Below are 12,751 nucleotides of genomic sequence, written 5' to 3'. Positions count from 1 at the left end.
CAGGTGGTCAACACAATGCTCTGGGGTAAAGGACAACTTTCTCCACCTACCAACAGCCCAGCTCTGAGCCAAATGCGTGCGTAAACAGCTATCCTCCCCACTTGCTTCCTGACAGTCTGGCGTTTTCTCTCCACAGCCATTCCCCCTGGTCTCTTCATCCCGCTGGCTGTGTAAGAGGGGCGAGCTGATTGGCTTTGTCGAGGACACGGGAATCTTTTCCAAACGCACATCCAGGCAGCAAGTCTACTTCTTCCTGTTCAATGACGTCCTGATTGTGACCAAGAAGAAAAGGTGAGTCAGCATCTCTCCTCTCCCCCTTCTCTCCGAAGCTTGTGTCCAGCCTTGACATCGTGAAGATGAAGTTTAGACCAGTGAAGTACTGTGGGAATACTGCAGTGAGCGAGATGCACTCTTTCAGATGAAGTATTAAACTAAATCCTCTGGGTGTTTGAGTTACTGTCGCATTACTGTCAGCTTGAAGCAGTCTGGACATTCTTCTCTGACTTCTCTCATTAACAAGGCATTTATGTCCACAGAACTGCAGCTCACTGGATGTTTTTTTTTTGTTTTTCACACCATTCTCTGTAAGCTCTCGACTAGAGATTGTTGTGTGTGAAAATCCCAGGAAATCAACAGTTTCTGAGATACTCAAACCACCCCATTTGGCACCAATAATCATTCCTCAATCCAACTCACTCAGCTCCCATTTCTAGCCAATTCTGAAGTTTGGTCTGAACAACAAATGAACCTCTTGACCATATCCTTGTTCTGTTTATGTAATAAGTTTCTGTCACCTATTTGGCTGACTAAGTATTTGCTTTAACAAGAAGGTAAACAGGTGTACCTAATAAAGTGGCCACTGAGTGCAGAACAGTACAATACAGAAAAAGCCCATCTAGTCCATGCCAACCTGACCTCCTGCTTAGTCCCATCTACCTGCATGCTGACCATAGTCCTCCATACCCCTCCCATCCACATACCTATCCAAACTTCTTTTAAGTGTTACAGTTGAACCCACATCCACCACTTCCTCCAGCAGTTCACTCCACACTCACGCTACCCTCTGAGTGAAGGTTCTCCCTTAAATATTTCACCTTTCACCCTTAACCTATGACCTCTAGTTCTAGTCTTATCCAGCCTGAAGGGAAAAAGCCAGCATATGCATCTATCTATATCCCTCATAATTTTGTTAATATGATCTCCCTTCATTGTCTTGCACTCCAGAGAATAAAGTCCTAATTGATTCAAATGTTTCCTATAACTCAGACCCTGAGGCCTGGCAGCATCATAGAGCCATGGAAGAGCACAGCACAGAACCAGGCCCTGGAGTGCAGTAGAACAGCTTCTCGCTTCCTGAGCATCTGTCCAGTTTGGTCCTGTCAGATCTCCAGGCCACTGAGAGATCACTTTAAGCAGATCATAATCTGATTCCACGCCTTGAAGCAGATAGATGGCCTAGCTGATTCCTTGAAGTTTGGTTTCCTCCATGAAGCAAGGGCACTGGCTTCCCAGAAATGTTTCTCAAAGGCAGGAAGAAGCCCCATGAACACTGTGTTCAGAACATGAGGAACAAATCAGCTGAAGATTCTTTGGGAATTGTTTACTTCCTTTGCCACTGTCAGGAATCGTGCAAAGAGAGGAGGACAGAAAATTCAGGAAGTCCAGAGGGCTTTCTGCCACGTGAGATTTATAAATCCAAGGCAGCGCAAGGGGAATTTTGTGAGGTTGGCTGACTGCTTGCGGCGGCGATGGGCTGTGGATCCAAAGTTAATCAGAACCAGATGTGTCCAGTGACAGTGATGAGGTCTGGGGTTCCTGGTCTTGTTTGTTGTTTGTACTGGAGTGTGGAGCTGTTGCAAACACAGCAGCAGAGGAAGTGAGAATGGTGAGAAATGGCAGAGGTAGATCGGTTTGTAAAGAGCACGTGCATGAAGTATGCAGGGTCAAGGATCGGATTTCCTCCCACATCACAGAGATGTGCAGCTTGTAGACTCAGCCAGCACCATCACGGGCACTACCCTCCCCTCCATCACGGGCACTACCCTCCCCTCCATCACGGGCACTACCCTCCCCTCCATCACAGGCACTACCCTCTCCTCCATCATGGGCACAACCCTCTCCTCCGTCACGGGCACTACCCTCCCCATCACGGGCACAACCCTCTCCTCCATCACTGGCACAACCCTCCCCTCTGTCACGGGCACAACCCTCCTCTCCGTCACGGGCACTACCCTCCCCTCCATCACGGGCACAACCCTCCCCTCCATCATGGGCACAACCCTCTCCTCCATCATGGGCACAACCCTCCCCTCCATCATGGGCACAACCCTCTCCTCCGTCACGGGCACTACCCTTTCCTCCGTCACGGGCACTACCCTCCCCTCCATCACGTGCACAACCCTCCCCTCCATCACGGGCACCACCCTCCACTCCATCACTGGCACTACCCTCCCCTCCATCACGGGCACTACCCTCCCCTCCATCACGGGCACCACCCTCCACTCCAGCACGGGCACAACCCTCCCCTCCATCACGGGCAGAACCCTCCCCTCCATCGAGTACACCTCTGAGAAATGATGCCTCAAGAAGGTAGCATCCATCAGCAAGGACATGTCCTCTCAGACAATAAAACCATAAGATATAGGTACAGAAATAGGCCATTTAGCCCATCAAGTCTGCTCCGTCTGATCCAATTTTCCTCTCAGCCCCAATCTCCTGCCTTCTCCCCGAATCCCTTCATGCCCTGACCAATCAAGAATCCATCGACCTCTGGCTCGGTATCGATGTGATGGGCTGAAGGGCCCATTTACGTGCTGTACTATTCTGGCCCGTGGTGGTTGATTGTGGTCTTGATCACAAAATAGTGGGGTTCTTGCAAAGTGATATAATCACCCTATCATTTTGTGCTGGGTTCATGTTGCCTACGTAGAAGCCAGATGTTCATGAAACGAGTAGGGAGTCTGGGGCTGAGTGGCCTTTTTGTGAGGGTGGTGCAGATTCATGTCTGCTCCTATATGTATAGTGAAATATGTCAATTGCATTAGCAACCAACACAGGGCAGACGGCAGGTGTCAAGGCATGCCCACAGTGTTCAGCTGAACAACACCAATAGCAACAACAAAACAAGACAACAGCAGCAGATCAAACCCCTTTCCCACTCTCCTACCCACGCATACCCTCACTCCACTCCCAGAGCAGAGCAGGCCACTTCCAGGCTTACTGTCCTCTGCTCTGGATTTCCAGATTCACAGACAGTGAGTCTCTAACCTCCAGTTCCTGGCCTGGACTCAACCTCCAGGCCTGTACCTCCGGTCTCGCCAATTTCAGTCTTCAACCTATCGGGCTTTCTATCTCTGGACTTGCCAGATTTGGAATGTCAGTGCTAAATAAACATTCATCTGCTCGTGATATCTTGCAGGCCACTTCCTTTATGGTGTCACTGGGTGTCTGATGCATTGGTACTGGCAAGTGATACGAGGCCTCTGTTCTTTCAACAACCAATTCTGGTTCAAAATGTTCCAGAGATCCTTCATTCTCCAGGAAACTGGATTTGCCCAGATTCTTTTCTTTCTCTTGTGAGTTCTCCATGTACTGGAGCAGATTTACGGTTGAAGATTTAATGAAGAAATAACCTCTTCTTCACTTACATCCGGTGACCTTAGACAAGCTGCTGTAACTTTCCAGTGATTAAACTTAAAAATGTACGGCTGAGTTCAATCTATGACAAACAGATTTCCAATCTGTCACTTGCGGTGCTGTGCTAAATGTTAGACTGTTTATAACAACACTTGCGTTGTCCTCACTTCACTGACGGAGAACTGACATCCTGACTACTCTGCTTCGAGACTGCTGCAAAGGTAGGCTTGTCACTCCTTTGTTAAATTAAGACCCTGCTTGGCATCTGAGGCCTTCCATTGGTCAGGGTTGGAATGGATTTTGCGTCCTAGATGTCTACGTGATACACAAGCCAGGACAGTACGATATGGGGAGTAAGCTGTTGCTCATGCAACAGGCTCCTCTTCTCCACACAGCCGATGAATCCAAAGGAACGGCAGAATGGTTACATCGGCATCACAGGAGTTGCCAGTTAGCGTTCAATGCAACGTAGGGTTGCCTCCGGGACTCCAGCACTAGATTTTTCCCTCAGGGTTTATACTCGAAGCCTTCCCCATGACTGAGTATAGCCGCAAGGCAGCAGAGGTTTAAGATCAGGGTTTTCCTTCCCCTGGATGAGTTGTCCATCATGGCTGACCAGCCGCATCTGCACAAAACGATGGCCCAGGTAACCCGCCTTTGCTCCTTCTCCTGTCAGTAGAAACAGTTCCATCGGGCTTATTAGATAAGCCACAGGTGAAGGCCAGGATTTGGACTTGGTTGTCAGAGGCTGTTTGAGACGCACACCATTGGTTAATGGGATCTTATCCACATTACCAGCCCTGGCTATAACAGCATTTAAGAACCTGCTTGGACTCGTGTAAAAAATTATGATGTAACACACAGAAACAGGCTCTTCAGACTATCATGTTCATACTGAACAACAAGTGCCCAAACTGCAGCAGTGCTTTGGACAAAGTTATTTATTTGTTTATTTAGTTTGTTTGTTTGTTTGTTTATTTTTATTGCTATATTCTCTGGCCTGGAGTAGGCCCTTTTGGCCTTCAGGCCGCACAAACCATTAACTCCCAATACAGGACAATTTACAATGACCAATTATCCTATCAAACAGTAAGTTTTTGGATTGTGGGAGGAAATCGTAGCACCCAGAGGAAACCCACATGGTCATGAGGAGGAGGTACAGTACAAATTCCTTACAATCAGTGGCAAGAATTGAACCCTGGTTGCTGTTACTGTATATCCTTCAACAATCAAGTTCCAGAACCACCGTGGATATCTTCACTCACCACAACTCTGAACTGATCACTAAACACAGTGTATGGACTCACTTTCAAGGACTCTACAACTCACTTTCTCAGTATTATTTATTTATTTATTTACACCTATAACTTGTTTCTTTCTGTATTTGCACAATTTCTCGGAGATTATTTCTTCATTAAATCTTCAACCGTAAATCTGCTCCAGTACATGGAGAACTCACAAGAGAAAGAAAAGAATCTGGGCAAATCCAGTTTCCTGGAGAATGAAGAATCTCTGGAACATTTTGAACCAGAATTGGTTGTTGAAAGAACGGAGGCCTCGTTATCACTTGCCAGTACCAATGCATCGGTCTTCTTCCCAGCTCCGTTGTGTAGGACAGGCATTGGACCAGAATAAGACCATAGAACATAGGTTTCAGAATCAGACCATTCAGCCCATCAAGCATAACTATGCTATCCGACCGTGGCTGACTTATTACCGCTCTCAACCTGATTCTCCTGCCTTTTTCCCGGAATCTTTGACACCCTAACAAATACACCTAATGACTTTGCAAACACGAGGAAATCTGCAGATGCTGGAAATTCAAGCAACACACACAAAATGCTTGGGAACGCAGCAGGCCAGACAGCATCCATAGGAAGAAGCACAGTCGACGTTTCGGGCTGTCTGGCCTGCTGTGTTCCACCCACATTTTGTATGTGTCACCTAATGACTTGGACTCCACAGGCATCTGTGGCAATCAATTCCACAGTTTCTCCTCTCTTTGGCTAAAGAAATTCCCCCACATCTCTGTCCTAAAGGGACATCCTTATATTCTGAGTCTGTGCCCTCTGGTCAAGGATTCCCACATTATTGGAAACATCCTCTCCACGTCTACTCCATCTAGGCATTTTAATATTCAATAGATTTCAATGAGATCCCCCTCATTCTTCTAATCTCCAGTGAGTACAGGCCTAGAGCCATCAAATCCTCCTCATACATTAACCCTCTCATTCCCAGGATCATTCTCATGAACCTCCTCTGGAACCTCTCCAATGCCAGCAGATGCTTTCTTAGATAGGGGGCCCAAAACTGCTCACAATAGTCCAAGCGCAGTCTGACCAATGTCTTATAAAGCCTTAGCATTACATCCTTGCTTTTATATTCTAGTCGCCTTGAAATGGTTAACTACATGCCGTGGTATGTAGCTCCATAATCAACATTCAGCCATGGGCAGCTTGTTGAAGAACAGCTTTCCAAAGTCAACAAGATTTTAGAAAAGAGTTCATTGTCACGTGTACAAGTGGAAAAACTTCACTTGGAGCAGTATCTCAGGCACAAAGAATCAAAGAAGCACCATCCGCAACAAAAGTATAAATTGAACATAAATTATACATCATTTTAAAAAGAAAAACACAGTTTACGCAAAAGGAAAATCCACATTATTGCAAGGTGGCCATGCTGTTGCTATGCCGAGGTAGTGATTAGGGTTGTGATGGTGAGTTCAAGAACCAAGTAGACACATAGAGACATGGAAAACCTGCAGCACAATACAGGCCCTTCAGCCCACAAAGCTGTGCCAAACATGTCCTTACCTTAGAACTACCTAGGCTTACCCATAGTCCTCTACTTTTCTAAGCTCCATGTAGCCATCCAGGATTCTCTTAAAAAACCCTTTCGTTTCCGCCTCCACCATCGCCGCCAGCAGCCCATCCCACACACTCACCACTCTCTGCATAAAAAAATTTACCCCGACATCTCCTCTGTACCTACTTCCAAGCACCTTAAAACTGTGCCCTCTCGTGCTAGCTATTTCAGCCCTGGGAAAAAGTCTCTGACTATCCACATGATAAGTGCCTCAAATTATCTTGTACACCTCTATCAGGTCACCTCTCATCCTATGTCGCCCCCAAGGAGAAAATGCAGAGTTCACTCAACCTATTCTCATAAGGCAGGGGTCCCCAACCTTTTTTGCACTGTGGACCGGTTTAATATTGACAATATTCTTGCGGACCCGCCGACCCGGGGGGGTGGTGTAGGGTTGCCAACGGACAAGAGTAGCAGTCAAATATGTTGTGTTTACCCAGAGAAAGACTACAATGACCATGAAGCCTTGCACGGGCACCGGTGCGCATGCGTGACCTGCACATGTGTGTACCTGCCGATTTATTTTCCTGCAAATCGTTTTTGGCTATTCTGTTCGGGGGAGGGTGGGGGGGTGATGTTAATCACAACCGGAATATAGGTGATAAGTGGCTAATACACTCAATTTCGTTTCTAAACGGGTTCATCTAACGAATTTAATATTAAACACACAGCGCATATTTTCCTCGCATGAATGTAGTGATAAGTCGATTATCAGGGGAGGACAGGGGAGCTTGAAGTAAGTGTTGAACGAACTTCCAGTAGAAGTGGTTCAGGCAGGTTCGATATGATCATTTAAAGAAAAATTGGATAGGTATATGGACAGGAAAGGAATGGAGGGTTATGGGCTGAGTGCAGGTCGTTGGGACTGGGTGAGAGCAGCGTTCGGCACGGACTAGAAGGGCCGAATTGGCCTGTTTCCGTGCTGTAATTGTTATATGGTTATATAAGTAAGTCAATAGCACCATACCATTTTAAATAACGTTTGGATATTAAACACACTGCACATATTTTCCCCGTATGAACATATAAAATCATTGCAACACACCAATATCACTGAATCAGTGGGAGCCCTGGGCTTGTTTTCCTGCAACAAGACGGTCCTATCGAGGGGTGATGGGAGACAGCGATACTCGAAGGAGATTCCTTATGTCCGGTCTATTCCGCAATTTAGTTTTCGTTGCATTCATTGCAGAAAACTCCGCTTCGCAGAAAAATGTTGGAAATGGAAACAACGTTTTCAGTGCTTTCGTGGCTACCTCAGGATACTTAGCCTTGACTTTGATCCAGAATGCCGGCAGAGATGTTATGTCAAACATACTTTTCATCTGGCCATCATTTGCAAGCTCGAGGAGTTGATCTCCTTCCCGCACTGACATGGATGACGCCTGGGTAATGACCTCGCGTGCGTTCAAGCTCAACAAGGGGTGACAGGGAATGAGGAAATGTGCAACTGACTCATATCATTTCCCCGCGGCCCGGTAGCACATGCTTTGTGGCCCGGTGGTTGGGGTCCGCTGTCATAAGGCATGCTCCCAAATCCAAGCAACATGCTTGTAAATCTCCTCCGCACACTTTCTATGGTTTCCATGTCCTTCCTGTAGTGAGGCGACCAGAAATGAGCACAGTACTCCAAGTGGGGTCTGACCTCGGTCCTATATAACTGCAACATTACATCTCGGCTGTTAAACTCAATCCCACGATTGATGAAGGCCAATGCACCGTATGCCTTCTTAACCACAGAATGCTGAAAGGGAAGTAGCTGTTCTTGATTCTACTGGTGTGGGACTTCAGGCTCCTGTACCCCCTGCCCGATGGGAGCTGTGAGAAGATGGTGTGGCCCAGATGGTAGATGCTGCCTTCTTGAGTTAGTACCTACTCTAGATACTACTGACATTGGGGCGGAATGTGTCTGTGATGTATTGCGCAAGGTCATTACTCTCTGCAGATTCTTACCTTCCTGTGCATTTTGAATTTCCATACCAGACCATGATGCAACCAGTCAAGGTATTCTCAACAATACATCTGTAGAAATTTTTGGTGACAAAGCTGAGCTTCCTTAATCTTCCAAGCAAGTCAAAACATTGGCACTCCTTCCTTGTGGTTGTATCTATGGGTGAACGCGCTCGTAGATAGAGTGAATGGCCTCAGCCTTTTCCTCGGTTCGCGGAACATCAATTAGAGGACATGGGTTTAAGGTGAAAAGGGAGAAACAGGAAATTGTGATGTGATTTTATCATAGGGAGAGAGACTTTTACGTGGAATGAGCTAAACTATGTGTGGAACGAGCTGCCGGAGGAACTGGTTGAGGCAGGTACAATAACAACTTTTAAAAGCCACAAGAATGAGAAAATCTGCAGATACTGGAAATCGATCTCAGCCCAAAATGTTGACTGTTTACTCTTTTCCATTGTTGCTGCCTGGTTTGCTGAGTTCCTTCAACACTTTGTGTATGCGTGTGTGTGTTTTTTCAAAAGACAATTGGGCATGTACATGCATAGAAACATAGAAACATAGAAAATAGGTGCAGGAGTAGGCCATTCGGCCCTTCGAGCCTGCACCGCCATTTATTATGATCATGGCTGACCATCCAACTCAGAACCCTGCCCCAGCCTTCCCTCCATACCTCCTGATCCCCGTAGCCACAAGGGCCATATCTAACTCCCTCTTAAATATAGCCAATGAACTGGCCTCAACTGTTTCCTGTGGCAGAGAATTCCACAGATTCACCACTCTCTGTGTGAAGAAGTTTTTCCTCATCTCGGTCCTAAAAGGCTTCCCCTTTATCCTCAAACTGTGACCCCTTGCTCTGGACTTCCTCAACATCGGGAATAATCTTCCTGCATCTAGCCTGTCCAATCCCTTTAGGATTTTATACGTTTCAATCAGATCCCCCCTCAATCTTCTAAATTCCAACGAGTACAAGTCCAGTTCATCCAGTCTTTCTTCATATGAAAGTCCTGCCATCCCAGGAATCAATCTGGTGAACCTTCTTTGTACTCCCTCTATGGCAAGAATGTCTTTCCTCAGATTAGGAGACCAAAACTGTACACAATACTCCAGGTGTGGTCTCACCAAGGCCTTGTACAACTGCAGTAGTACCTCCCTGCTCCTGTATTCGAATCCTCTCGCTATAAATGCCAGCATACCATTCGTCTTTTTCACCGCCTGCTGTACCTGCATGCCCACTTTCAATGACTGGTGTATAATGACATCCAGGTCTCGTTGCACCTCCCCTTTTCCTAATCGGCCACCATTCAGATAAAAATCTGTTTTCCTATTTTTGCCACCAAAGTGGATAACTTCACATTTATCCACATTAAATTGCATCTGCCATGAATTTGCCCACTCACCCAACCTATCCAAGTCACTCTGCATCCTCTTAGCATCCTCCTCACAGCTAACACTGCCACCCAGCTTCGTGTCATTCGCAAACTTGGAGATGCTGCATTTAATTCCCTCATCCAAGTCATTAATATATATTGTAAACAACTGGGGTCCCAGCACTGAGCCTTGCGGTACCCCACTAGTCACCGCCTGCCATTCTGAAAAGGTCCCGTTTATTCCCACTCTTTGCTCCTGTCTGCTAACCAACTTCTCCACCCACACCAATACCTTACCCCCAATACCGTGTGCTTTAAGTTTGCACACTAATCTCCTGTGTGGGACCTTGTCAAAAGCCATTTGAAAATCCAAATATACCACATCCCCTATCCACTCTACTAGTTACAACCTCAAAAAATTCTATGAGATTCGTCAGACATGATTTTCCTTTCACAAATCCATGCTGACTTTGTCCGATGATTTTACCGCTTTCCAAATGTGCTGTTATCACATCTTTGATAATTGACTCCAGCAGTTTCCCCACCACCGACGTTAGGCTAACCGGTCTATAATTCCCCAGTTTCTCTCTCCCTCCTTTTTTAAAAAGTGGGGTTACATTAGCCACCCTCCAATCCTCAGGAACTAGTCCAGAATCTAACGAGTTTTGAAAAATTATCACTAATGCATCCACTATTTCTTGGGCTATTTCCTTAAGCACTCTAGGATGCAGACCATCTGGCCCTGGGGATTTATCTGCCTTCAATCCCTTCAATTTACCTAACACCACTTCCCTACTAACATGTATTTCACTCAGTTCCTCCATCTCACTGGACCCTCTGTCCCCTACTATTTCTGGAAGATTATTTATGTCCTCCTTAGTGAAGACAGAACCAAAGTAATTATTCAATTGGTCTGCCATGTCCTTGCTCCCCATAATCAATTCACCTGTTTCTGTCTGCAGGGGACCTACATTTCTCTTTACCAGTCTTTTCCTTTTTGCATATCTATAAAAGCTTTTACAGTCAGTTTTTATGTTCCCTGCCAGTTTTCTCTCATAATCTTTTCTCCCCTTCCTAATTAAGCCCTTTGTCCTCCTCTGCTGAACTCTGAATTTCTCCCAGTCCTCAGGTGAGCCACTTTCTCTGGCTAATTTGTATGCTTCTTCTTTGGAATTGATACTATCCCTAATTTCTCTTGTCAGCCACGGGTGCACTACCTTCCTTGATTTATCCTTTTGCCAAACTGGGATGAACAATTGTTGTAGTTCATCCATGCAAAAGGCTCTGGGCCAAATGTGAGCAGCCTGGGTAGAACTCCTTGGTCAGCATGGATAGATGGGCTGAAGGGCCTGGTTTACATGCCTTATAACACTACGAACACTTTGAATGATGTGCTGGGCCCAGGACAGTTATTGGTATGTGGTTTATTATTGTCACATGTACTGAGATACTGTGAAAGTCTGTCTTTCATTCTTTTTAATCCAATATGTTAAAGCTGCTGATTCATTCCACTGCCAATCTCCAATGTAGACTGGCGCATGCTCGCCCACCTTCCTGTTCCTAAGGTCAACCATCAGCTCTTCAATTAGTTCAGACAAACCATGGGGCTTGTCTAATTGGTATTTCAAAGACTGTTGAAAGTTCAAAGTAAACCTATTATCATGGCACGTATCTATTGCCACAACCTACCCTGAGGTTCATTTTCTTGCAGGCATTCACAGTAGATACAAAGAAATACAACAAAATCAATGAAAAACTACACACAAACAGACTGACAAGCAACCAATGTGCAAAGGAAGGCAAAAAAACAATAAATAAATAGGTGGATAGATAGATAAATAACTTAATTGATTAACTGAAAATGTGAGTTGTAGAGTCCTTGAAAATTAGTCCATACATTGTGAAATCTGTTCAGCACAGAGGTAAGTGAAGTTATTCCCTCTGCTTCAGGCGCTTGATGGTTGAAGTTTAATAACTGTTCCTGAACCTGGTGGTGTGGGACCTAAGGCTCCTGTACCTCCTTCTCAATGATAGTAGGTATCAATCTTCACGCATCTCCTTGGGAACAGTCCGGGACAGAAATTTACATATCTTTCTCCATACCACCTATGCCAAAGGACTTTCCAACAGAAGTGGCCGTTGGTGCTAATTCCTTGGAGGCATTGTCTTCACTGACAGCCGCCTATAACTCACATGTCTCCACGTAGCTGATCGGATTCCTTTGATACACATTCGGAACCAGTGAAAAGAGGACAAAATACACACCACGAAGGCAAGTACTGGTTGCTGGTGGAGAAAGCAGCACTTTAGAACATAGGGCACCACGGTAGAGCAGTGGTGAGTTCAACGCGAGGGCATCGGAGTTAGGAGTTCAATTCTGACACCGTCTATAAGTGTTTGTATGTTCCTCCCTGTGAACCATGCAGATTTCCTCCAAGTGCTCTGGTTTCCTCCCACAGTCCAAAGAGTCAGTAGGTTACTTGGTTATTGTAAATTTTCCTGTGATTAGGCTAGTGTTAAATAGATGGGATGCTGGGCAGTGAGGCTCGTTGGGCTTCAAGAGCCTGTTCCGCGCCTTATTTCTACAGAAAAAACAAAGTAACATCAACACAGTTGAGAAAGGTGGAAATATGTGGACATTATGTAGGCGGAAGAGATTAGCTTATTTGCCCATTTGAATACTAGCACAACATTGCAGGCCGAAGGGCCTGTTCCAGTGCAGTATCTCTAAAAAAAAATTAAAATAAAACATTTGCTGCACCGTGTAGGCTCTTCGGCCCATCGCGATGTGCGGATCCAAGGGCAGCTTTTAGGGAGGCACAGTAGCTCAGCGGTTCACAGAACACTTTACAGCACCAGTGATCGGTGTTCAATTCCTGTCACTGTCAGTAAGCAGATTGCTCATCCTCCCTGGACTGCGTGGCTGTAAC

General features: G+C 45.9%; 1 protein-coding gene across 2 annotated transcripts in view; it reads left to right on the top strand.

Annotated features, from left to right (window-relative positions):
- LOC140196168 (rho guanine nucleotide exchange factor 26-like) overlaps window positions 1-12,751 on the top strand; it is a 231,939-nt gene that overhangs the window by 202,626 nt on the left and 16,562 nt on the right. For both annotated transcript variants that reach the window (XM_072254925.1, XM_072254926.1), the window contains exon 11: window positions 137-291. In XM_072254925.1, the coding sequence (XP_072111026.1) occupies window positions 137-291 (155 nt within the window). The remainder of the gene's footprint in view (window positions 1-136; window positions 292-12,751) is intronic.

This window comes from Mobula birostris, chromosome 4, assembly GCF_030028105.1.
Source record: "Mobula birostris isolate sMobBir1 chromosome 4, sMobBir1.hap1, whole genome shotgun sequence".
NCBI classification, from domain to species: Eukaryota; Metazoa; Chordata; class Chondrichthyes; order Myliobatiformes; family Myliobatidae; genus Mobula; species Mobula birostris.
This window is presented reverse-complemented; position numbering and strand designations above follow the sequence as displayed.